General features: G+C 50.9%; 1 protein-coding gene across 5 annotated transcripts in view; it reads left to right on the top strand.

The window, feature by feature from the left end:
• ABCA3 (ATP binding cassette subfamily A member 3) overlaps positions 1-26,368 on the top strand; it is an 87,900-nt gene that overhangs the window by 47,788 nt on the left and 13,744 nt on the right. For all 5 annotated transcript variants that reach the window (XM_038419074.2, XM_043493609.1, XM_043493611.1 and 2 more), the window contains 15 exons: positions 226-407; positions 2,121-2,267; positions 4,596-4,725; positions 6,942-7,096; positions 7,803-7,958; positions 12,132-12,342; positions 13,690-13,840; positions 15,501-15,599; positions 16,634-16,826; positions 18,870-19,173; positions 20,543-20,816; positions 22,044-22,248; positions 24,306-24,525; positions 24,826-24,984; positions 26,085-26,257. In XM_038419074.2, the coding sequence (XP_038275002.1) occupies positions 226-407; positions 2,121-2,267; positions 4,596-4,725; positions 6,942-7,096; positions 7,803-7,958; positions 12,132-12,342; positions 13,690-13,840; positions 15,501-15,599; positions 16,634-16,826; positions 18,870-19,173; positions 20,543-20,816; positions 22,044-22,248; positions 24,306-24,525; positions 24,826-24,984; positions 26,085-26,257 (2,759 nt within the window). The remainder of the gene's footprint in view (positions 1-225; positions 408-2,120; positions 2,268-4,595; positions 4,726-6,941; positions 7,097-7,802; positions 7,959-12,131; positions 12,343-13,689; positions 13,841-15,500; positions 15,600-16,633; positions 16,827-18,869; positions 19,174-20,542; positions 20,817-22,043; positions 22,249-24,305; positions 24,526-24,825; positions 24,985-26,084; positions 26,258-26,368) is intronic.

Genomic DNA, 26,368 nt, shown 5'->3' with positions numbered 1-26,368 from the left:
ATATTTATCGTGTCTTGCTTTCAGATGTGTTTTCTATCCCCCTGCCTGCCACAAATGCATGCACAGTGTGCTAGCAGCGAACTTGTATTGTGATACCTTATTTCACAGTCCCAGAGAACATGCACCACTGTGTATATTCTCCCAGCCTGCGGGTGAGGTGTTACGATGTGTCACTTACTATAGCTGCACGTTGGCAGATGCAAACGCCATCTTGTGTGTTTTCAGGGACCGGCATTCAGTGGCAGGACCTCATGAAGCCAGTCAGCGTGGATGATAACTTCACCTTTGCACAGGTGCTGGGGATGCTGCTGTTGGACTCTGTCCTCTATGGCCTGGTGGCCTGGTACGTGGAGGCCGTCTTCCCAGGGGAGTATGGCATGCCGCAGCCGTGGTACTTCTTCTTGATGGTGAGCACCGCTGCTGTGTGCTCTGTCGCTGGCAGCGTCTGAGATGAAATGCTGGGATTCTGCTCTCACAGCCAGCGTGTTTATTATAACAGGGCGTAAATAGGAATACTCTGCCCTGTGTTATACAGGAGGTCAGACTAAAACGATTGCAATTTTCTCTTCTGGGCTTAGTCTCAGCATCTGTGCCCCATACTTGACAGCCAAAGCCCTGTGCTGCCTTATCTGAAGAGCCTTGCACTGAGAATGAGATGCGCTTTCCAGGTCTTGGCTTCAGATCTTTGGGCTGGGGTTTATTGGCACATGTGATGCTGCAAATCATGCCACCACACCCCAAACGCCTGCGTTAAGGCTCGGAGAGCAACCATGTGAGTGACTAGATCTTAGGGTTTGAAACCTGGCAGAAACCGAGCTCCATATAAGAGGTGGTACAGGGCCACCGGGCATGGGTGGTGGTTTCTTTTTCCCCCAAATCCATATCCCAGCATGCTTTCATTTCCGTGCCTGGCTCTGTAGGGCAGGTGGGAGCACAGAGAGCTGAGCTCATTCCTCTAGGACACCTATGTGGGGCTCGGGAGCCAGTTCTCTGCTTGGCAGGTTGTGCTGCAGACTGCTGGAAAGCACAGGGAGTGCCAAGACCCTTCAGATCAGGAAATAATAACCTGGTGCGATGACTCTTGACGCTTTCCCCTACAGCATGGAACGGGTCAGGCCCACTCGTGTGGCAGGCAGGAGAGCCAAATACAGGAGTGAAGTCTTAGCTGGAAGGAGGGGCCTGACATGAGTGGCCCTCTCGCTCCTGAGAGCATGGCTCCCCCAATGACGAAAGTGATTGCAGCCTCTGAATAGTGGAAGTACATGGCACCTTTCACTTAATGCGTTTGAAAATGCTGCGTGGGCGGGGAGTATGAGGGGCAGTGGGAGATTTGAAGAGTAGGTGACAGCCCTCTGAGCAGCCCCGATTGCCCCCCTCCACTCTCATTGGCCCAACCCCCTGCCTGGGGAGCTGGTGTCCCACTTGGTATATTCCTTGGCCAATATCATGCTAGGTGGGTGGTGCCTGGGGTCCTTGTGCTGCTGTCATCTCCATGACGATGAGCGCTATGAGAACGACTACCTACATGATGATGATGCGTGCTAATATTAGCGTCAGTAAAGGATTTCTGGTTAGAAGCAGAAGGACCAGCACGTATGGGCAAGAGCTTTCAGCCAGTGGTTGATCTACCTGTCAATGCTCTACTTTTTGATTACAGAAGCACTAAAACTGTCTTCTTGGAAGCTAGAGTGCATCAGTGGAGGAGTGAATTAATTCTCCTGATGCCTTTTCTTTCAGAAACAGCTGTCAATAGAGTCTGAGGCTCCCCTGGGAGTCTTGAGATAATCAGGAGGCTCCCCTTTGGGGTGGGGGGAGAGGGGATTTCATGGCCCAGGGACCTGATCCTGGGATGTGCTGGACACCCTCAGCTTCTGTTGTGTTGGAGACTCTCCATTCCTAGCTGGATCCCACAAAGTGCTGATTTGAAAGGGGGAGTATTTCTAAAGCCCGTCTGAGTTGTGTCTATAGGACGTGTCTCTTTGTTGGTGCTCTGTACGGCTCCATGTATGGGATCTATCGGCGTGAGCTGTGGCAGACCAAATCCCATCTGGGCTATGCTGGTTGGCGGGAGGGAAGGTTGCTGTGCGGCAGCTGGGCTATCCTCTCTCTCTCTCTCTCAGCCCTCATACTGGTGCAGAACTCCCAGAACCGTCCTGGGGAAAGAGAAGGAGGAAGAAGAGGACCCGGAGAAGGCCCTGAAAAGCCAGTACATTGAGGAAGAGCCTGCCGATCTGGTGTCAGGGATCAAAATAAAGCACCTTTCCAAGGTAAAGTCCCCCAGACTAGCCCCTGCCCAGAAGCAGGGACAATCTGACAGCAACACATTGCAGGTCTTTGGAGCAAGCAGTAGAGACCCCCCCGGCAGGAAGAGTCTAGCACCACATAGATCTGTTCTGGCATGGGTCATGCAATTTCAGATAAGAATAGCTAGTGGCAATGCTAAGAGTGGGGTGACTCGGCTCTCTTTCCCTCCCTTCCCCCTCGCCCCCCGCAACAGCCTCTGGGGACATATCTGCACTACGGCTGAAAGCACTGTAGTTATGCTGCTGTAGCACTGTAGAGTAGATACTTCCTGTGCCGATGGAAGGGGTTTTTCCATTAGTGTTGGTAATCCACCTCCCCAGGCCGCAGTAGCTAGGTTGGTGGAAGATTCGTTCATCGACCTGGCTGTGGCTAGATTGGTAGTTACTTTAGGTTAACTACAGCACTTAATTCACACCCCTGCGTGATATACCTCGGTTGATCTACATTTTAAGTCTAGACCAGGGCTAAATATTTGGCGTCTGTCACTTTCATGAGCCATAGGGATTGCAGGAAATGACTAAAGCAGGGGTCTCAAACACGCGGCCCGCAGAGTTATTTTCTGCAGCTCCCCACGGCACCCCCGCAGCATTCACCTAGAGTGGCTCCGGCCCAGTGTGCACCGGTGGCAGGGCAGGCTCCCTGCCCCCGCGCCACACCGGAAAGCAGCCAGGACCTGAGGCGGGGTGGGCACATCGGCCGCCAATGAGAGCTTCGGGGGAGGTACCTGGAGGAGTGGCCAGGGCAATACACGGACACCTGTGCCCCCCCAGGTCCTGGCCGCTTCCGGGAGTGGCGCGAAGGCAGGGAAGGCAGGCAGGGAGCCTGCCCTGCCCCCCCGGTGCATGCCGGGCCAGATCCACCCCCTGAACCCCTCCTGCAGCCAAACCCCCTGTCCTGAGCCCCCTGCTGCACCCTGACCCCATGCCCTGAGCCCCCTGCTGCACCCCTCCTGCACCCTTCCTGCACCCTCTGGGGGCAGGGAGGGGGTGGAGTTGGGGTGGGGATTTCAGGGAAGGGGTGCAGTGGGGGCGGGGCCGGGGCAGCAGGCAGGGGAGGTGATCAGTGGTGTAGCCCTTGGGCCAATGTGCTAGTCCTTATGTGGCCCTCGTGGTCATTTGAGTTTGAGACCCCCTGGACTAAAGGGTTTGTTACAATGCTCTGGAGACCGGAGTTCCTGGGAGACCTCAGCGGGGCTCCTGGTGCTTCAGACTCATTCCCTTCCCCTACCTGGAGCAGTGGCACCAGAGCACAGGGCTGCACACAACTCCTCTGTCAAAAAAGAGTATGAAGGCTGGGGTGTAGCTATAACAGCCGTGCATGCAAAAAACCCCTCCTGGCATTCAGTGGGTCCTGTGCTGCTATGGAGATGGGCTATTGCCATGCTAGCTACAGGCACTGAGTTCTCAGTGGGCATGCATCCCGTTGCACTGAGCAGTCCTTCCTTTTGCCCTCTCCTGACATCATGCTCCCCCTATGTCTGACGCATCAATTAACAAATACTGAGCTAGCGTCCTCCTTTTCTCCTGCTGGTGAACCGTCCCCACCCTAGGGACCACACCCTGTTCTGTACTGTCCATGCAGAAATTTGAACTGTGTGTTTGGCCAGGATCACCCGTCGTCCAGCTCTGTGCATGATGTGCAAGCTGCTGTGTAAACACCCTTGTTATACGGGCTTTGGGCTTTTAAACAATGGACTGGGTTGGCTTCCCAGGCTCTTGCTGATTGTCCGGCTACGCCTTCTGAGGAGGGACAGGAAGTGTTGATCTACACCAGGTCCCTGTAGCTGATGGCGTGGCACTGATGGGTGCTGAAAAGACATCTGCCTACATGCTGGTGGTTGTGAATGGGCTTGGGGGAAGGGAATTTGGGGCACACCTGTCCTTTCCCAGGGGTCTGAAATGCCCTCTCTTATATTTTTAAAACTGCCTAACCATAGCTCCCATTTCAATAGGCTGCCATCTTCCTGAGTAGAGTATTGCTGGGCATTGTTAAACAGTAACCAAGGCTCACACCATAGGTGGTAGCATTTTTGCAATGGGATAAAACAATCTGTCCATGCATATGGAGAAACCCAACGTTTTAATATAGCCCCTCGAGGGATCTGCGTACACTGGCTGCATAATGTTGTAGATTTGAAATTGCTGTGCGTGGACACACTTAGGGGTGGTCTCCTAAGACGTGAGGTGGCCTCATCAGGAGGTGGTACGTGCTGTGGGATGAAGGGTGCAATGGATGGGCGAGATGAATGTGTGTTTTCTTCTAACACTCAGCTTCTCTCTCTACTTCTGCAGGTATTCAAAGTGGGGAGCAAGACCAAGGAGGCAGTAAGGAACTTGACCCTGAACATGTATGAGGGACAGATCACTGTCCTTCTGGGACACAACGGTGCCGGGAAGACAACCACCCTGTCCATGCTCACAGGTACAGCCCCCACACCCCAGGCCATCTAGGGCCAGGCACGCTGCAGCACGGGGGATACGGCTGAGAGTGCTCAGGTAACAGTGCGTTTCCTGGGGCAGGGTTGTATCTTGCTTTGGAGCATCTGAAGCATAACCATTTGCTGAGGTGCCTGGACTGTCTCCTGGGGTCTGATCCATCCCCGAAGCAGCATCCTGTGACTGTGACTGCAGCACAATCTACTCTTCTTCTTTGGTTCCCGTCCGCCAGCCGAATGAAATCTTTTCACTGCTTTCTACCTCGTACCGGTTTCGTTCATCTTTAAACCTTTTTGTTCTGGGTCATTCTTCACTGTGTCTATCCAATGCATCCTCAGTCTCCCTGTATTCTGAGTCCTTTACACCCTGGTATTTATCACGCTACGCGGTATCCGTTCCAAGTCCATCTGCGACACGTCTGCACCATCGCAGTTATTTTGCTTGAACCCTCTGTAACAGCGTTATTTCTTGCCCTCTGCTTTTTCTTATCATTGCATTTTTAATTTTCTGGGGCCTCCATTCTCTTAGCATTCCCCTCAGCCAGTTCATTTCTGAAGACAAAATCTTGTTCGTCAGCTTTCCTCAGACCCCAGCATTCCAACCCACATGGTAGTGGCGGCTTGACAGTTGTCCCATATGTGCTGATTTCCTTGTTCATCAAAATGTCTTTAGCCTTCCAGATCTTGCAGTTTTCTGAATACGGTAGCCGTTAGTCCAAGTCTTTGTGTGTCATTGTAACAATTCCCATTCTCCACTCCTAATCCTCCAAGGAGCACAAGATTTCCCGCATGTTCTAGTCCTTTTCTCTGACTTTGATCTTTACCTTTTTCCTCCTGTCTTCCAATTGCTGTATTATTTGTCTTCTCCATGCTGATTTTCCATCCAAATTTTCTACTTTCCCTGTCGCCTTGTCAGTTATTCTTTGTAAATCTTCCTTGGTCAGTGCTGGTGGGGGAGGAGAGAAATATTGTCTGTGCGTTATTCTCTGTCCTCCCATATAATGTGACTTCTCTCAGCGCTATAGCCCATACTGCTTCCAGTACCAAGTGGAACAAACCTGCCGATTAACATGCACCCTTCTCTCACCCCTACGGTCATCCTGAACCATCAGCTCCTTTTGGCGACTCTCACCACACTCAGCATCTTGCTGTGGATGTTTTCTCTCAGCTTGATCAGTTTCTCTGGGGTGCCATACATTCTCCTAACTTGCCTTGCCCCTTGCTGCTAAGTGCTATAAAAAGCCTGTTTGAAGTCTAAAAGTTGTTCTGTGCACTTCTCCGGTGTCTGTCCTATTACAAATAGGTGAGCTGTTGTACTTTGTCCTGGTCTGTCCCTTTGCACTCCCTGCTTCCACACACGCCCTGGTGAATGCCACAGAACGATAGACTATTGCTATTGCATAGCAAATGGCTATCTGGAAATGAAGGGCTCTTGACAATTCAGGGGGCTGTGGGGTGACACATGGCCTGTTCCTCCTCCTCATGGGGCCTAGCACGTTGCCTCTGCTGGCCCAAGGATCGGAAGATGAAATGTGGGAATCTCATCCAGGCTCTCTTGCTTGATGGCTGAATCCCCCGGGTTGGCCCAACCTTCATGTGGCTCTCAGCTGTGTGTGGGGCATAGGACTTGCGAGGCCAGATCAGACCATTGGTTCAGCCAGTCTGGAATCCTGCCTTCTGTAGCAGCCAAGAGCTGATGTATCAGAGGACAGCAGAACCTCTGCCAATTGTGCAAAGGGAGAAGTGAATTCCTGGCCTCTGTAGTGAGTTGTACCTCTCCCTGCAGCAGAGCGCTTTGCTGGCTGAACAAGGCTATGCAGCCAAGCCAGGACTGAGACTTCCTTTGACTTTGAAGGGGATTTCAGTGGTGTAGTGGCAGGTGCTGTGCACTGCTGCATGGCAGACACGTTCACATCCCCACCTGTCTCTCTCCCTGCTCAGGCCATTCTGGGAGCTCTGTGAAATCAGCTCTGTCAGAGTAGAGGGAAGAAACTAATTAAGGGGTGGTACAGAGTGGCTCTAAGGGGAGCCCCATTCAGTTCTTCGAAGCACAGTGGCTAAAGTGAAGGTTAGTCAGCCTAGGGCGAGGGGTGTGGGAAACCCACAGGGCTTGGGAGCTGAGGTTCTCCAGTGTGGGCTGGGAGGGGACTGGGCCCTGGCACCTCACTGTTCTTACCCACATGTGGTTATTGCCACCTCCTAGGTCTGTATCCTCCCACGAGCGGCCAGGCTTACATCAGCGGCTACGAGATCTCCCGGGACATGGTTCTGATCCGAAGGAGTCTGGGTCTGTGTCCTCAGCACGATGTTCTGTATGACAACATGACAGTGGCGGAGCACCTGTACTTCTACTCTGGGGTGAGCGGGGGATGGGTGGTATCCTGGGAGGGAAGAGGCCGGGGGCCCGGCTGTGCCTGAAGAAGTGTTGGTATCTCAGTAGCGCAATGGTGACCTGTAGCTCTGGGCTGGGCACAGCAGCTGCAGTCAGTAATGTAGCACCATGTTATTCCTGCATGCCCCCTGCACTAAACACTGATGTTTATACTTTTCATACGAATAATAGAAAATAATGTTTATCCTTTAATTTTCTATCCATACCTGGGTTATCTACATGCCAGCTTGCAGCTGGTTTGGTTGAACAGATGTAAACCCTGCAGAAGCACTGTCTTTGGTTTGAGTAGCTTATTCCATCATGTTTATCTTAGAGCGGAGCGGCTCTAAGGATGGTCTTCCACTGAGGCATCTCGCAGTCCCATTTCCCAGCCCGCTGGGGGCAGGGGGTGACTGGGCTGGAGACTGGGTGGCTGCAGGAAAGAATTTGCTCTGTGGCAGGAGCTGAGTGATTAATTTCTTCCCCTTCTCCTGACTTTGCATTCTTGGTTAATGCAGAAGCATGGGTAGAGAGGGAGCATGGGACATGTCCTTACACCCAGGAGCTGAGTGAACAAGGCCCCTTGCATAGGGGCTTTCCTCGCTGCTTGTGCCAGTATGGGGCAGGGGGCAGGTTCCTCCCTGATGGGTTTGCTTTCTTAACTGTTAACCCTTCTTTTGTCTTGTCTGCCAGCTGAAGGGCTACCCCTCGCTGAAGTGCTCGGAGGAGATAGACCGTATCGTGAGACTGCTGAACCTGGAGGAGAAGCGCTGCTCTCTGTCAAAGGCGTTGTCTGGGGGCATGAAACGCAAGCTGTCCATCGGCATCGCACTCATCGGGGACTCCAAGGCAAGTGGTTCCCTTCGCTCAGGTGGTCCTGTGGAGCCCAGGGGCTGGAGTGCTAGTAAGGGAGCACCCTGGCAGAGTGGCTGGTCCCGAGCCCCTCCCGCTCCACCACCAGGAGGTGCACTGGTGATCTCAGGGGCACAAGGAGGCTGTGTCATTCAGTGGCTATATCAGAGGGCTCTCTGGGGACAGGGCTGTGGCAAACTGCTGCTGCCACCTGCGTCTGACCCCAACCTGTTTGGAGCAGGATGGGCACTGAGCTCACCAAAGGCTGCCACTCCCCTTGTGAGTCAGGAGGGATTGTTAGAATGGCAGGTGTTGGCAGGGGTGGTCTGGTGCCCTCAGACTGGAAGTCGGGAGGCTGGGCTCCCTTTTCTGGACTAGCACCAAGGTTGGTACCGACAGTGTCTAGACTGGTGGGGCAGACGAGTGTGTGGCAGTTGGTCCCTCCACTGTGCCCATTACACACTGGTGCAGAGCTGTGTTCAGCCCAGGCTGGGGCTGTCCCTTTGTTCTGTGCCGTGTCTGTGCAGAGCTGCTAGATTGGATGCGTTCAGCCCAGGCCTTGTGGATCCCTGCAGGCCACAGAATCATAGAAATGTCAGGCTGGACGGGACCTTAAGTCATCATGAATTCCAGCCTCCTGCACCGAGGCAAGGCCACATAAACCTCCTAGACAATCCCTAGCAGGTGTTTGTCGTACTGGTTCTTAAAACCTCCAAAGATGGGGATTCCACAACCTCCTGTGGAAACCTGTACCAGAGCCCAACTGCCCTTGCAGCTAAAAGTTTTTTCCCTATTGTCTAACCTAAATCTCCCAGGCTGCAGACTAAGCCCATTACTTCTTGTCCTACCTTGAGTGGACAGGAGAACAGTTGATCGCTATCCTCTTTGTAACAGCCCTTAATACATTTGAAGACTGTTCTTAGGTCCCCCTTCAGTCATCTTTTTCTCAAGACTAAACATGCTTAGGTTTTAACCTTTCCTCATAGGTCAGGTTTTCCAAACCTTTTTTAATTCTGTTGTTCTCTTGTGGACTCTCTCCAGTTTGTCCCCGTCTTTCCTAAAGTGCAATGCCCAGAACAGGACACAGAACTCCGGCTGAGGCCTCACCAGTGCTGAGTAGAGCAGGACAGTTACCTCCTGTGGCTTACATGCAACACTCCTGTTAATACACCCCAGACTGATATTAATCTTTCTCACACCTGCATCACATTGTTGATTTATATTCAATTTGTGATCCTCTATAACTCCCAGATCCTTTCCTTCCTGCCTCTTCCCCACTTTGTAGTTGGGCATTTGATTTTTTTTTTTTTCCTTTCTAGGTGCAATAATTTGCACTTGTCTTTATTTAATTTCATCTTGTTGATTTTCAGACCAATTCTCCAATTTGTCAAGGTCATCTCAAATTCCAATCCTGGCCTCCAAAGTGCTTACAACCCCTCTTAGCTTGGTGTCATCTGCAAATTTTATAAGCATCCTCTCAACTCCATTATCCAAGTCATTTAATGAGAATATTGAATAGTACCTAACCCAGGACTGACTGCTACATGAACCCAACAGATATGTCCTCCCACTTTGACAATGTACCATTGATAACTACTCTTTGTGTACAGTCTTTCAACCAGTTGTGCACCCACCTTATAGTAATTTCATCTAGACCACGTTTCCCTAGTTTGCTTATGAGAATGTCATGTGGGACTGGTTCAAAAGCCTAACTAAAAGTGAAGATACATCACGTCTACTGCTTTCCCCTTCTACTAGGCCATAACCCTGTCTAAGAAGGCAATTAGGTTGGTTTGGCATGATTTCTTCTTGACAACTCCATGCTGGCTATTCCTTATAACTCCGTTTTTCCCCTAGGAGCTTACAAATTGATTGCTGAGTAATTTTGTTCCATTATCTTTCCAGGGATTGAAGTAAGTCTGACTGGTGTGTGTTTCTCAGGTCCTCTTTGTCCCCTGTTTTAACCACAGGTATTATGTTTGCCCTTCTCCCGTCCTCTGGGACTTCACCTGTTGTCCATGTGTTCTCAAAGATAATTGCTAATGGCTCCAAGATTGCTTCAACTAGTTCTATAAGTGCCCTAGGATGAATTTCATCAGGCTGTGCTGACGTGAATACATCTAACTTAACTAAAGATTCCTTAACCTGTTCTTTCCCTATTTTGGCTTGCATTCCTTCCCCCTTGTTAATATTAATTCTGTTGAGTATCTGGTCGTCATCATTTAAGCTTTTTAATGAAGACTACAGTGAAGCAGGCATTAAACACCTTGGCCTTCTTGATGTCATCAGTTATTAGCTTTCCTTCCCTGCTAGGTAGAGCAGAGGTGGGCAAACTTTTTGGCCTGAGGGCCACATTGGGTTTTGGAAATTTTGTATGGAGGGCCAGTTAGGGGAGGCTATGCCCCCACTCTCATCCACCCCCGCTTCTTGTCCCCTGACGCCCCCCCTTCCAGGACTCCTGCCCCATCCAACCTCCCCCGTTTCCTGATGGGGAGGCCCCCCAGAACCCCTGCTCCATCCACACACACCCCTCTCCCTGTCCCCTGACTGCCCCCCCCGGGACCCCTGCCCCCATTCAACCTACCCTCTGACTGCCCAAACCCCATCCACACCCCCATCCCCTGACCTCCACCCCGAACTCCTCTGCCCTCTATCCAACCCCCCTCACCACGCAACACAGAGCACTGGTGGCTGGTGGCACTACAGCCACTCCCCCCCCCCCCCCCCCGAGTGTTGCCTGGCCCCCCAGAGCGTTGCACCGGTGTAGTGTAGTAAATTGCTCTCCATAACGGCTACCAGTAGCACATTCCTACGCGGAGCAGTTGAATACACTACACCAGCAGCACGGCATGCCGAGGCTGCGGGGGAGGGGCTGGCCTCCCGGGCCAGGAGCTCAGGGCTGGGCAGGAGGGTCCCCACAGGCCGTAGTTTGCCCACCTCTGATGTATAGGTTCTACACTTTCCTTCCTCCTTCTCTTGTTGCTGGTGTATTTAATGCCTTTTGTGTCCCTTGCTAGGTGTAACTCATTTTGTGGCTAAGCTTTCTGATTTTGTCTTTATGTGCTTGTGCTGTTCTTTTGTACTCCTCCTTAGCAAGTCGTCGTCTTCCCACTTTGTGCAGGGTCCCTTTTTGACATTTAGGACATTAAAGAGCTCCTGACGCAGCCATATTGGCCTCTTCCTATTTTCCCTCTTTGCATCAGGATAGTTTGCAGTTATCTCCTTGAGAAACTGCCAGCTGTCCTGAACTCCTTTATCCCTTAGATTTTCTCCCCATGGTGACCTGACTTACCAGTTCACAGAGTTTATTAAAGTCAGCTTTTGGAAGTCCGTTGTCCTTATTCTGCTGTTTCACTCTTTCCTTTCCTTAGAATTGTGAATCACTTTCACCCAAATAGTCTTCCACCTTCAGATTCACTACCAGTTCCTCCCTGTTGCTGAGAATCAAGTCTGAAATGGCTGTCTGCCTGGTTGGTTCTTCACATTCAGAAACAACTTGTCCCCAATACCCTCCAAGTACTTACTGAAAAGTTTGTCTTTTGCAACGTTACTTTCCCAACAGATGTCCGGGTAGTTCCAGTCCCCCATTACTACCAGCTCTTGGGGTTTGGATAGTTCTGTTCTTTGTCCTAGAAATGCCTCATCCACCTCCTCTTCTTGATTTGGTGCTCTATAGTAGACCCTTACCATGATGTCACCCCTATTTTTTACCCTTGTTGTTCTTTACCCAGAGACTTTCAAATGATCTTCCTCTCACCACCTCCTGGACCTCAGAACAAGTGTCCATGTTCTTGAGGTATAATGCAAACCTCCTCCCTTTTTACCCTGTCTGTCCTTCCTGAGCAAGCAACACCCTTCTTTACCAATCATCCAGTCATGAGACTTTTCCCAACAGGTCTTTGCTACCAGTTAAGTCAGAGTTTAGCTCATATGCTAATACTGGCGGTTCTTCCTGTTTGTTCCTTTGTTTGCCCTGCAGTTGTGTACAGACATTTAAGATGCTGAGCTGATTCCACCCCTAATTTCCCTCTTGTTGCTCCTGTGACCCTGTTGTAACTATCTATGTCCCCCCTCCCCATGTCTTTGCGGAGCTGTGTTCAGCTCAGGCCCCTTGCACAGTGCCAGGTCTGCCTCGGGCCCATCTAATGGATGACCTTCTCTGGTGCACAGGTGGTGATGCTGGATGAGCCAACATCAGGAATGGACCCAGCCTCCCGCAGGGCCACCTGGGACCTCCTCCAGCACCAGAGGAGCAGCCGTACCATCCTGCTGACCACCCACTTCATGGACGAGGCAGACCTGCTCGGAGACCGCATCGCCATCTTGGCCCAGGGCGAGCTGCAATGCTGCGGGTCCTCGCTCTTCCTCAAGCATAAATATGGTATGGGGAGGCCACCTTCTTCCCCCACCCCATCTGCCCAGAGAAGGAGGGAGTCCCAGGCCTCATGGGGATGCTGCAGGGCCTTTCTGCTGGGAAGGGGAACATTGCAGGGGTGGCTTTAGCCAGGGTCTGTGGATACCACTGCACCCACAGGAATCAGGCCCAGATTAACAAGTGTACACCTGCACAGGGCCCTCAGCTCAGGTTTGGCCCAGCTTCCCCTCCACATGACAGGTTTTGGCACAGCTGCCACCCCTCCATCGTGACAGACGGGATCCTGGCCCAAACCTGAGTGGCATTGCAACCCCGTGTGCTAGGTCACAACACTGCTTGCTCAGATTTGGCCAGCTGCCCCATCGTCTTGACAGAGGGGGACTGGCAGAGGGAGCTGGGCCCAGCCCCACGGGACAGAACCCACCCCAGCAGGGTGAGTGCAGGGTGGGCTCTCTCTCCGGTCTGCCTTTCCTCCTCCTCAGGCCCTGTTTAGGGTTGCACCGCTGCGCTGGAGGCAGGGGTGCTGCTGCAGGTGATCGGTGCCCCCTCAGCAGTCTAGTGTAGAGCACTCATGGGCTCAGGAGTCTACGTCCACCCTAGAGCGCTGCTGTTGGGCACCTTGGGGAGGAGGAGAATCCAAGGGCGAAGGGGTGGTGGGGCTAACAGGGAAACCCCTGGCCATTTTGTATTCCTGTTCACTCACTCACTACCTGTTGCCGTTCACTACACCCTACCTGTTGCCGTTCTCTCTTTCGGAGATGTCATCTGCCCATATTCCTCATGGTGAGAACATAGGTAAGTTCATTCAGGATAGGTTCATCGATGACTATTCGCCAAGATGGTCAGGGACACAACTCATGCGCCACGTGTCTCTAACTGCCAGAAGCTGGGAATGGGCGACAGGATGGCTCACTCAATAATTGCCCTCCTCTGTTCATTCCCTCTGAAGCACCTGGCACCGACGCTGTCAGAAGATACGAATCTGGGCTAGATGGCCCATTGGTCTGACCCAGTCTGGCTGTTCTTATGCTCATATGTTTTTAGAGAGACTGCAGGCACCGTGAGGCTGGGAAGGTTTTCTACTCCTGCTGGTGCTAGGATTCCTGAGGGTCCCCCTCTAGATCAACACTATCCACTAGACCTTGGGGTCATGTCCACCAGCTCCCAGCTAAGGAGAGCAGGTGAGCCTCCCTTCAGATCCTGTCAAGGTGCCGCCTTGCATTAGGTTGTAGAGGTCCCTGTAATGTGGCATTAGGTCAGGCCTGTCTTCTCCTCAGCAGCAAGAGGCTAGGTATGCCTGGAAGGAATTTCCTTTGTGACTGGTGCCTGTCTTTTTAACTGATCTTCCCCCAGGTGCCGGCTACCACATGGTGATGGTGAAGGAGCCATACTGTAACCTAGGGGAGATCTCCCGCCTCATTTGTCAGTACGTGCCCAATGCCAGCCTGGAGAGCAATGCTGGGGCCGAGCTGTCCTTCATTCTGCCCACAGAGAGCACACACAGGTAACAGCTGCTTTCAGCAATTACCATAGCTGCCTTCACTGCGGTTTACATGGCTGTGGGCCCAGGTTTCTGGCACACAAACAAGGCCTGTCAGCAATTAGAGACCTAAACTATGCTGCACTGCTGCTCAGTTATCCAGCAAGGTGTAGGAAGAAAGCTGGGTCAGTGGTTAGGGCACTAGCCTACAACATGGGAGTCTGGATCCAAATCTTTGCCCAAGACTTCCTATGTGACCTTGGGCAAGTCCCTTAGCCTGGCTGGGCCACAGGTCCTATCTGTACAACGGGGACAGTTGCTCTGCCCTCCCTCCCAGAGTGCTGAGGGTAGATGCATTAACGACTGTGAGTCCCCCACACGCTGTGGTGATGGGCGCCAGAGAGGTACCTAACATGGACAGAAATCCAGACTAAACTGCGCAAACAGCCAGTAGGAAAAGCAAAGCTATCAATTGAAGGGCTGCTTAGAGGAGCAGTGTTGCCTGGTGGTTAAAGCGCAGGATTATGACCCAGGAGACCTGGTTATAATGCTGATGCTGACTCCCTTTGGGACTTGCGGCATTCCCAACTGCCAAACAGGGCTTCTCCCTGGATTGGCCAATGGCGTTCCTAGGATGGAGGGTCTCTGGTACACCCCAGCTATTGTATCTATAGAAGACAGACCAGACTGCCTGAGTGGGGCATATAGGTTGCCCCTCAGTTGCACAGAAGAAAGACTGAGGAAGCAGCTTTGCTGCATGACTCTGTGCTCAGTGCAGGAGCCCTCAGCCTCCATTTAGGCAAGGCTAGAGCAGTCCGGGCTTGGCACCGGCGTGCTCCTACTACTGGGGGGAGATCCCTGCTGTTCCTAGGCATGCTGTCACTAAGGGGTAGTGGGGATCCATTGCTGGTGGGCTGCTTGGATTGTAAGCTCCTTGGGGCAGGGCCCATGTCGTCGCACAGTAGGGTTAGTTGCCAGGGGTGCAACAGGGATATAAACAGTTAATACAAATAGTTAATGCTGCTGATTAGCATTTCCACGGGGGCTTAGTGAAGCTGCAATGAGATGACAGTGTGCTTGGCAAACCACCCAGAGTTTCCATTGCACGGCAGGTGGGTAAAGACTGAATGGAAAAGCTGCTCTGGAGCCAAAGCATCACTGAATGCAGGAGCTGCACGATGGAACCCAGGCTCCTTGGCTCATGCCAGCACCTGGCCAGTGTCTGGACGGTCTCTTTGCCCTTAGCTGACTTGATTCCCATACAACCCATCGGTAATGCATCCGATGAAGTGAGCTGTAGCTCACGAAAGCTTATGCTCTAATAAATTTGTTAGTCTCTAAGGTGCCACAAGTACTCCTTTTCTTTTTGAGAATACAGACTAACACGGCTGCTACTCTGAAACCCATACAACCCTGTCTGCCTGAAATCCCAACACTGGGTATCTAGGGTGATGACATCTGCTGGTGAACGCTGTTCTACTCCAACTTGCTTCCCTTCACCCTCTGCTGGTCCATTAATTGAACAAGCTTATCTGATGTCAAGCCACACAGAGGGAACTGTCTGCCTGGCATCCTAATGGACGAGTGTGGCTGGCTACTGCCTGACCTCTGCACAGGGAAACTGGAGAGCCAGCTTCTAGCAAGGGCCAGAATATAGCTTCTAACTCCATCCCTGTCCTGGCAGGTTTGAGGCGCTGTTCACGGAGCTGGAGCAGAAACGGGAGGAGTTGGGGATCGCTAGCTATGGTGCATCTGTCACTACTATGGAGGAGGTCTTCCTCAGGTGGGTATCACATGATGAGCCATTTGGACAGCCAGCAGGGAAGGCTTGCACCCCCACTCACTAAAGGTGGTGTCTCCGAATACGAGCCCGAGCAGTAATATCCGTTTCAATGCAGTGACATAACGAGTGAACCCAATCCCCTTCCTTATCCTCTCAGGAAAGGTTTCCAGATCTGAGCCTTGCAGCAGGGCTCTGAGATCAGAATAGCTTGTGTGAGGTGGACATGTAAAACCTGTACTGAGAGCAAGGACACTCTAGGCACCTCTAAGGAAACAACTGAACCCTCCTGGGGTGTCTGGGGTTCATGCGTCTCTTACACGACTGATCACTGAGATTTAGCGTAGCCCTGACTCCTGTTGTTCATAGTCAGTCACGGAAGTCCAGAGGGGACTCGGCTGATCCCCAGTCATTCCGGCAATTACTCCAGTATCCTTGCACTAAATTTTATACATTTTTCACCTCTGTATGAGTCATTAACAGTGTTTGAACCCCGCCAGCCCTCAGATCCACAGCACAGACCTCTTCCACTTCAACTATAGGTGTCACTGGTGGTAAACCCAAATCAAGCTGCTGTTTAGGGCACTGTGAAGTTAGATTGGACGGCTATCTGGAAATGCCACTTGAGTCAGCACGTGATTGGCCAAAGCCACCAAATCTGTCGTCTTTGATTTAAAAAAAAATCCAAGCAGCGTTCACGAGAGCCTCTTGGAGCTCCTGGACCAACATTTTCACAGTAAAAAGCCTTTCTACGAAGCCTCCTCCTCATGGCTGAACTGGGAATGAGTAGCTGAGAGAGGAATACGGGGTGGGGGATGAGTCAATCCGGCAAAAATCTGAATGAACGTAGGCTGGGAAAGGGCCTGTGGTCTGGAGTTCAGCTTGTCCGTTTACAACCGTTCATGGTTGTGTGGGCTCAGGCTGATCTGTAGTGCAAGTTGTTAGCACTTACCCATGAGTCTCCTTTGTTTTAATGTAGCAGCATGAAATTCAGTTATCTGCGTGACTTCCATTGGCTGCTTTTCCTTCTGTTTCAGGGTTGGCAAGCTGGTGGACTCCAGCATGGATATCCAAGCCATCCAACTCCCTGCCCTGCAGTACCAGCACGAGAGGCGGTCCAACGACTGGGCCATGGATGACTCCAGCAGCCTGAGTGGAATGACTGATATGACTGATGATAGTGGGGCTCTGATCACGGAGGATTGCTCCAGTATCAAACTGAACACAGGGGTGAGTGTTCTGTCGGGAATGTCAGGGCATAGGGAAGGCTAGAGTGCGTCTCCATTGGCTTGGTTGGGGTCTGGAGGAAATCAAGACAGAGCCAGATTTAGAGGTGAGTCTGAGAGTAATTTACACATTGAGGGGGAAAGGAAGAAGATGTAAGTTACGTCCCAAGTTGCTTAAATCCCTCGAAATCTAGCCCTTTTCTGAATTTGGCCCTAGGAGTCTTGGGCCACATAGCAGCATGTGGTGCTTTTCCGTATTAATAAGAATAATTTAAAAGCACTTCACTAGACCCTTCCGCAACAGGTTCTCAAATCATTTCACTAGCATTAACTGACTCACTCTACAGAAATTGAACTGTCCTATTAAGACAAAGACACAAGATGGTGCAGGTAATATCTTTTATTGGACCAACTTTTGTTGGTGAAAGAGACATGCTTTCCAGCTACACCGGGCTCCTCTTCAGGCCTGGGAAAGGGAATCTGTGTCATAGCTAAATGCAAGGGGGAACAGGTTGTTAAGCTTAGTAAGGAGTTAATACGTTGCAGGAGACCATTCAAGATGACGTGGGCATTTAACAAACACTACAGTCATAAGGCAAATCAGGGTTAGTGTTGTAATGACATACAACCAGTGTCTCTATTGAGTCCATGATTTTTAGTATCTAGCAAAGTTATGAATTTAAGCTCCCAGGGGTGTCTGTCAAAGGTGTGGTGCATATTTTCTTGGAGTGGCCAGATGTGGAGCGATCGCTTTTTGAAGTGTTCTCCCATGGTTGATAGCGTTTTTGTCTTTTATCATTTTTCTGTGCAAGTTCATTCAAGAGCATAGTGATTGGCTGGTTTCACCCGTGTAACTGTGAGGCAGGTCAGTATCGGATCCCTATTTTACATATGGGGAAACTGAGGCACAGAGCAGTGAAGTGACTTGCCCAAGCTTACACAGTGAATCAGTGGCCGAGACAGGAATTAAAACCCAGGAGTCCTGATTCTAGTCCCCTCCTCTGACTCTAGATTCCCACTGCTTCTGATTTCAAATGCCCACAATTGCAATCGGAACTGTGTCTTAGTTGCTCTCTTTCTGAAACCCCTCTTATTTGACCGGCACTAGTTGCTGTGCTAGGGTTGAGGTGTATAGGAGAAGAAGTAGAATACCTCCACAGCAAAATCACTGGATCGTGTGCATCTTAAGCCTTTAACTGGGAAGTACAAGAATGCCTGTCTCATTTTGAGATGTCCTGATCTTACTCTTCTCAATGTTTAACACTTTCCAGCACTATAAAGACTGATTTCCTCTCTCTGGTGTCTTTCCTCTGCTAGATGGATTTTGTGCATTCAATGAGGGAATAGCCACTGCAGCCCTTTTAAAAGTGCATTCGATCTAGAGGAGAGACAATGTCTGTTATTGGATCAGTTGTTGGGTAGAAGGGACAAGCTCTCTTGGGCCCCCCAACACAGCTACAACAACACTGCAAAAGTTATGTTTTTAAAGGGTCACTTCCGATTGAAAGAGATGCAGATTATCTAATATTTCCCTGCTGTTGTTCCAAGTAGCACTCCTACGCCTAGCACTGAAGAAGATTAGTGGACACAATCTTTCTCTCGCTTTGGGCAATTGCAGCAGCACCCTGTATGCAGCCTATGTGATCACATTCTCTTGTTGCTCTGTGTGTGTATTTCACTAAGCCACAGGGGAGGAGAGAAGAAAGTAAGACAAGGTGGTTGTAAAAGCACAAAAACTGGCTGGGGCCTTGGGGGCAGGGGTCTAGAGCTACTCTTCTGAAAACGGATCAGATCTCAAGCTGACAGTGGCCTGTTCATTAGTTGCAGATTGTTGACCTTGCCATCAGAAGTCAAATTGTTAACCCCCCATAATCTCCTTGTGCGCTTTGCTGGAAGCCAGCATCACTAGTGGGAGCTCTGATGTTAGTCCAGTTAGCATTGTCTGGGTCAGGAAGGGCCCAGCAGGAATGGGTTTTAGCATGCTTGTCCTGCTAGGATGTCTGCTGGTGTCAAATTAAAACCTCCCCTCCCCTCTCTCCCATCTCAGTTCTACCTGTGCTGCCAGCAGTTCTATGCCATGTTCATGAAGAAGGCAGTGTACAGTTGGCGCAACTGGAAGATGGTGGTAGCACAGTTCCTGGTGCCTCTGATTTTCACAACCCTTGCTCTGGTTGTTGCCAAGACCTTCCCCGGGCCGAGAGATTCTGCGCTGCTCAGGCTGACGCTGGACCCGTATGGCAAGACTGTCGTGCCTTTCTCTGTCTCTGAGGCATCCAGGATCTCTCCAAGGCTGGCAGAACAGTTTGCAGTGCTGCTGGATGCTCAGGGCCAAGTGCCCCTGGAGGTGCTAGGTAGGTCAGACCAGGGGTGGGGCTGCTACTCTGGAGGGGTCATACAGCGTCAGGCCATATGTATAAGAGCCACTGATTGCCTGCTTCGAAGATCGTGAGTAGCTAGAATAACTGAGCAGGATCAATGTGATGCAGCCAACAGACATCGGGGAAGTGAGATTCCAGCCTCACTGGATCCTGAACGGTTTGGGTAATGCAGTACATAGAATATATATCTGATCCTGTCCTGTTAGACCATTTCACTAAGCAGGCATGCTAAAGACAGAGCTCCACCTTAACCTCCCAGTTTCCACCTGCCTTTCAATCTGGGCACTTCTGGTAGCTAGTTCTTTCTATGGAGAGTGACAAAAGATTTCTCCAGTAGCTCAGAACTCAGTTCAAAGCCAGTAAATACTGAGCCCAGTTTTTAATATAAGGTCTGCGTATTAATGCTCATGTATCCAGATGCTCATGTATCCAGATCTGCATATAGCCTGCTTATTTTCTCCATTATTTCTCAGGGTAGGCTATGTTGGCTTTTAGCTAGCCTCTGCAGTCTGTAAGACAAGTAGACGTTTGTTTGCAGATGCATCAATGTTTCCTCATGTAGACCAGAACGGGGGGTTAAACTTAATTCAGCTTTCCCAGACTCTGCGTGCGTTTATTTAATTTAAAAATATGTTGGCTTTCAGAGCGCTGTGTTAAACACAAGCACATCTTGCTTCTAAATGAGGAAATCTGGATTTATAGGAAGGCTTGGAATTGCTGTACAGGCTTTCCTATAAACAGCTCTCTTTGAATAACCCCTCCCCAAATGTGTTAGGTTTGGCCCTTGTGGGCCTGTCTGTCTCTCTCTGACATGCTTGCACTATTGGTAGACTTGCTATTCTGTTTCTTCTGTTACATTAAATAACAGCCCGTAGGTTCATCCCTTAGCAAGAACTCTGGATGGTGTGACCTCTCTTGACTTGGCTCAACAGAGATGTACTAGCAGTATCTATGCTTCCTTCAAAGGGCATTTCAGTTTTATACTAAGCAAGTAGCCTATCACTGATCAGATCTATCAGTTGCCTGTCGTGTGTGTCCTATCCAAACCCTGGGGATTTGCAGAGCCATGCAGCATGTTCTGAGGTTTGCCTAAAATAAAGTTGAATTAAAAAACCACCAACACAAACCTAAGACCCACCCACCTCTATAGCATGCGATTTCTTTCAGCCTTGCACCTAATTCCCCCATCAGGCTGTATTAGAGCTGGACTCTGAGGTGTGGAGCCTCTCCTGCTCCTATGGACTTGTGGTGGAGTGTGGTTGCCTGGTATCTCTTATGCTCGGGCCCTGGTGTGCATTGCTGGGGTCCATTTGTAATGGTGAAGTGGGTGTGCCTGGCACAGGTGACCTGGAGGAGTACCTGATCTCCCGAGCGGCGGAGGAGGGTGGAACTTTCAACGAACGCTACATCGCAGCTGCTTCCTTCGGAGAGGTCAAAAACCGCACGGTGGTCACGGCGCTGTTCAACAACCAGGCGTATCATGCCTCCGCCACTGCACTGATGCTGGCAGACAACGCCCTGTTCCGGCTGCTGGCTGGACCCAATGCTTCCATCACTGTCATCAACTATCCCCAGCCCCGGAACATCACAGAGACGGCGAAGGACCAACTCATGGAGTACATCCAGCTTCCTTACTGCTTGCTTTCATGCCAGGGGTTAGGGGCCCAGATCCGCAGCTGGAGTGAATAGGCCTAGTTCCATCCACCTCAATGAAGCCATGCTAACTTGCACCAGCGGAGAGTCCCACGCAAAGTTTTCCAAGGCTGGACAAAGCTGGGAGTATTTATTATCTCAGGCGAGAGCACAGGCATGGAAGTCAGGGTATCAGGGCACTGTTTCCAGTTGTGCTACAGACTTGCTGCGTGACCTCGCCCAAGGTCATGTAAACCCAAATAGCCAAAAGTGGGTGTCTCAGTGGCTGAGTCTGTCTCTTGACACCTAGAGCCTGGTTTTCAGAGGTGCTGAGGGCCCAGGATCCCAGCTGTGGTCGATAGAGCTGATCACCTCGGGAAGTCAGGCTGTAGGTGTCTAAAGGCAAGTACTTGACAACGGAGATGTCCGCTTTCAGCCAAGTGGTACCACGTTTGTCTGTGCCTTGACTCCCCTCTCTTCCCAGAAAACCATGCTGCTGATCTCACAAGGGAGTGTTCGGGTTAGTTGATGGTTGCCAGGTGCTCTGAGAGCTGTGGGTGGAGATGCTGGGTTACTACTGTAGTGCTTGTTCATTTTTATTTCACTTAGGTCTTGGGCATGGGTTTGGCTCCCTTGAGCTGAGCCTGGGGCGGACAGGGGCTGCTCGAGCTCTGCTGGCACCTCGGCACACCATGCTCTTCAAGCCCTGGTCTCCTCTCCACAGCCAAAGCCGCCTGCCATTGGGGCTGAATTGTGTGATGGGTAAAGGTCCAGCAAGGGGTGAACTGTTGCGGCCCAATCCTGAGTAGTGCACAGTGTCTGCATTTCTTACTGAAGTCGATGGGAGTTGCAGGTGCTCAGCACCGCTCAGGATTTGCCCTTTGGTGCAGCAAATGCTGAACACATTACACCAGGAACGTCTCCTGGAGATGCCCATCTGCTCTCCAGGCTGGAGCACTGGTCTCAGAGCTGCCTAGAGTGACTAGGAGGGAGCCCGGGGTGGGTCTGGAAGATGGTCAGGATCCCATCTGGCATTACGAGAATCCATGCTGGGGGAGGGGATGGCAATAGGCCATACAGCCGCAGTAGCTCAAGCCACCAGCGTGGTCTGTGTACAGCCTACAGCATAGTCTTCAGCATGAGTTAAAATGGTCGGTATTGCTCTGGTGGGATTTTCCCCCTGCTAACCAGTTGTTTTAATTTTCCCTTAGAGGTCAGACTGGGTTCGCCATTGCTATTAACTTGCTCTATGGGATGGCTTCCTTGTCCAGCACTTTCGCACTCCTGCTGGTCAGCGAGAGAGCCATCAAGGCCAAGCACGTGCAGTTTGTCAGTGGGGTCTACGTGGCCAATTTTTGGCTCTCTGCACTGCTTTGGGACCTCATCAACTTCCTCATTCCCTGCGCGTTGATGCTGGTGAGTCACCACTGACATGTCCCTGGTTTAGAATCCTAGTAATACAGAGCTGGCAGGGACTTCAAGAGGTCATCTAGTCCAGCCCCCTGCACTGAGGTAGGACCAAGTAAACCTAGACCAGCCTGACAGGTGTTTGTCCAGCTGCTCTTAAAAACCTCCCATGATGGGAATTCCACAACCTCCCTTAGAAGCTTATTCCAGAGGTTAACTGCCTTTGTAGTCAAAGTTTTTCCTAATAGCTAACCTAAATCTCCTTAGCTGCAGATTAAGCCCACTGGTTCTTCTACCTTCAGTGAACTGGAGAACAACTGATCACCTTATAAGGGGGTTTCATAACACCCCTTAACAGATATGAAGACTGTTAACAGGTGTCTCTTCCCCCTCCCCCTTTTCCTCTCAAGACTAAATGTGCCTAGATTAACTTTTCCTCACAGGTCATGGTTTCTAAACCTTTTATTATTTTTTGTGTTGCTCTCCTCTGGACACTCTCAAGTTTGTCCCCATCTTTCCTAAAGTGTGGAGTGCCCAGAACTGGACACAGAACTCCAGCTGAGGCCTCACCAGTGCCACACAGAGCAGGACCATTACCTCCTGTGTCGTATGTACAACACTCCTGTTAAGGCTCCCCAGAATGATATTAACCTTTTTTCACACCTACATCACCTTGTTGACTCGCATTCAATTTGTGATCCACTCTAACCCCCAGATCCTTTCCAGAAGTGCTGCTGCTTAACCAGTTATTCCCCATTTTGTAGTTGTGCATTTGATTTTTCCTTCATAAGTGAAGTACTTTGCACTTGACTTTGACTTTCATCTTGTTGATTTCAGACTAATTCTGCAGTTGTCAAGGTCATTTTGAATTCTAATTCTGGCCTCCAAAGGGCTAGCAACCCCACCCACCTTGGTGTCATCTGCAGATCTTATAAGCATCCTCTCCACTCCATTATCCAAACCATTAATGAAAGTATTGAATAGTACCAGACCCACAATTGACCCCTGTGATACCCCACTAGCAGCACACTCCCAGTTTGACAGCGAACCATTGATAACTACTCTTTGAGTACAGTCTTTCAACCCCTTGTGCACCTATCTTATAGCAATTTCATGTATGCCACATTTCCCTAATTTGCTTATGAGACTGTCATGTGGGACTGTGTCAGAAGCCTAACTAAAATCAAGATATATCCTGTCTACTGCTTCTCCCCCGTTTCCACTAGGCTGGTAATTTTGTCAACTCCCACACATCTCCTATCCTCGGGGCCATCTTATTACAGTAATAGGCAAAGCAGGGCTGAAGGTGTCTCCCTAATGGCCAGAAGCTGTAGGAAATGCTGATGTGGCCAATCCAGTTGGGCTGTACCACATCATGTAGCTCAGTGGCGTGTTATGGGCAGCTCTTGATGACCCATTTGCCATGGACTCCTTGAGCCTCTTCACGAGGGATGCGAACTGGTGGCTTGCATGAACTGGTGATGAGACCTGGATCCACTGGCCTGATGTGCCTCAGCTTGCCTTTGTGACCTTGGGCAAGTTACTGATCTGCCCGGTCACTCAGTTCCCTATCCGTAAAATGGGGATAATATTTCTGTGTCTCTCCAGGAGTTGAGGATAAATTCATTGATGTTTCCGAGATGCTCAGATGTGTACATGGTGCCCAGTGTTGTAGTCTGGGGATAGATAGAATGGGATCCTAGCTGGATCCGTTATTGTCTCGATTACTATAAAGGATCAAAAGGAAAAACTGCATCTCTGGCCTACAGAAATCCTGCTGGAAAGACTTGTGGTGGAGGTGAAGTGTAAATAGTGTTCCTTTACTCCCGGTGTCACGATCTATGGCTCCTTCTAGAAGGAGAATGTTGTCGTACCCTCATGGGAGCTGCTGGGGTTGTGTGGAGCGGGATGTTCCATGAGACAGCTGACTCTGCCCAGGTCCTGGGGGGAGCTGGCAGTGTGTGTGTGTGAAGAGTTAGCTAACAGCTTAACAACCCAGCTGTCTGGCCTGCTCAGATGGAGGCTCTAGGAGTCGTGTTGGTTCTCCTTTCAATGTCGTCTCTAAGGTGATATTCCAAGGCTTTGATGTGAAAGCTTTCACCCAGGACAGCCACCTCGTCGATGTGATGCTGATCTTCCTGCTCTACGGCTGGGCTATCATCCCCCTCATGTATCTGCTCAGCTTCTTCTTTTCAGCGGCAGCTACAGCCTACACGCGCCTCACCATCTTCAACATCTTCTCAGGCACGACCACCTTCCTCACAGTCACGATCATGAGCATTCCAGGTAAAGGGGCTGCCCTCCTGACAGAATCCCCCCACCCCCAGCCACCCCCTGGTAAGAACCCTGAGATGATTTGGCCTCCAGTGGAAAGAGGTTTTCCTCAGTTCCTTTGCTGGGGGACCCTACAGTGCTAATTGCGAGAAGGGAAATCTCTGCAGATTCATTCCTCCTGCCATGCACCATGGTGCCAATTCATTTTCCCTCCTAGCTTTGTAAACTCTGAAGTTTTGGTGCTGTGTTTTCTTGGAGAGACAGCAGGTTCCATCATTGAAGTCCGCCCTGCTGATCTTGTTTCTCTTTCAGAGCTGGGCCTCATGGAACTGTCCAGAACCCTGGATAAAATCTTCCTGATTTTGCCCAACTACTGCTTGGGCCAGTGCATCAGTGACTTCTACCAGAACTACGAGTTCATTCAGTTTTGCACCTCTTCCATCGAAGCCAACATCATCTGCAAAGCATTCAGTGAGTGTCCCAGTTGCTCCCTGCTCAGCTCGCCAGCCCATGACTGTCCAGCATCCCTGCGCAACTTGCAGTAAGATGGCACGAGCATGTGTCCATAACAGACTTTTCTGAGAGGTGTTGGGAGTTAGGGGGAGAGAAAGGAACATTGCTGACATTTGAGGGAACTTGGATTACAAATGCTGTTCACCCCTCTATCATTTGATGCTATTAAGTGCCTTCATGGTGCAATTGTATTGCTGAGGCTCAGCTCCGTCTGGGGAAACCAGTGCAAATTGACAAGTGGAATTATATTTATTGACTTGGCATTTGGGCTCCTGGGGAGCTGGAGAGCTAATTAGAACCTTCATGGTCACCCAGAGCCATGGTGTTGATGGGCCAGGACAGAAGAGTTCACGGGGGGAGCTCGGAGAGAGGTGAAAAATACTTGAAAGCTTACTGGTGACTTTGGTCCCTGACGTGTGAATGCACAGCAAGTGTGAATCTCTGCCTCCCTGTTTCTCTGGGGCTGGCAGGCCTGGCTTCTACAGTTAGTGCTCCTTCAGGACACCTTAGCATGGGAAATCTGTGATTCGAGCACCTTGGGGTTCCACTCCTGCCCTTGAATGGTGGAGCTGAGCAGTCTGTTTGGAAAGCAAGAAATGAGGAGATGATTAAAGGCTAATGGGGAGGGGGACGGGCACAGTGGGGTTTCGGCATTAGCCTTTTACCTCAGAGGAACTAGGTTAAACTCTGGACAAAGAGTGAAGAATCCAGTGGTCTTCGTGTGAGTCCTCATGGGCATCTTTTGCATCACCAGATCCTTGCCAGTTTGCATTCCCTGACTGATGGGGTGCGGCACGGAGGAGGGGCAGTGGCCTAGCTGTGGGGGAAGCCCTAGCTAGGGGGAGTGGCAGGTTTCAGGGGAGGGCACGGCTGAGCTGAGCGGGCAGCTTGGCGGGGAAGCCCCGGCTAGGGGATGCAGCAGGTTGGGGGTGGGGGCACTGGTCGAGCTGTGTAGGGGGGAAGCCCCGGCTGTATTCACTCTGAAAACATAAAAGGGAGAATCCTCTCCTCCCACCCAAGGGCGGAATGACCCACCTCTGATTTCCCCCCCCCCCCAGATATCAGTTACCAGACGAATTACTTCTCATGGGAGACTCCAGGGATTGGGCAATATCTGACCTCCCTGAGTGTCCAGGGAACCGCCTTCCTCCTCCTCCTCTTCCTCATTGAAACTAACCTCCTCTGGAGACTGAGGACCTTCATCTGCAGCATCTGTAGGAGGCGGAAATGGGTGAGCTGTTGACTGAGCGTTGTAGTTTCAGGTCTGCTCTACCCCCCACCTTCGTTCTTCATGGTCTGTGCCCTTTTCTTGACTCATACCAGCAACTGCCCTGCTCGTGGT

This window comes from Dermochelys coriacea, chromosome 10 (assembly GCF_009764565.3).
Source record: "Dermochelys coriacea isolate rDerCor1 chromosome 10, rDerCor1.pri.v4, whole genome shotgun sequence".
Classification (NCBI taxonomy): domain Eukaryota; kingdom Metazoa; phylum Chordata; order Testudines; family Dermochelyidae; genus Dermochelys; species Dermochelys coriacea.
Note: the sequence above shows the minus strand (reverse complement) of the source record. Positions and strands in the feature narration are given on the sequence as shown.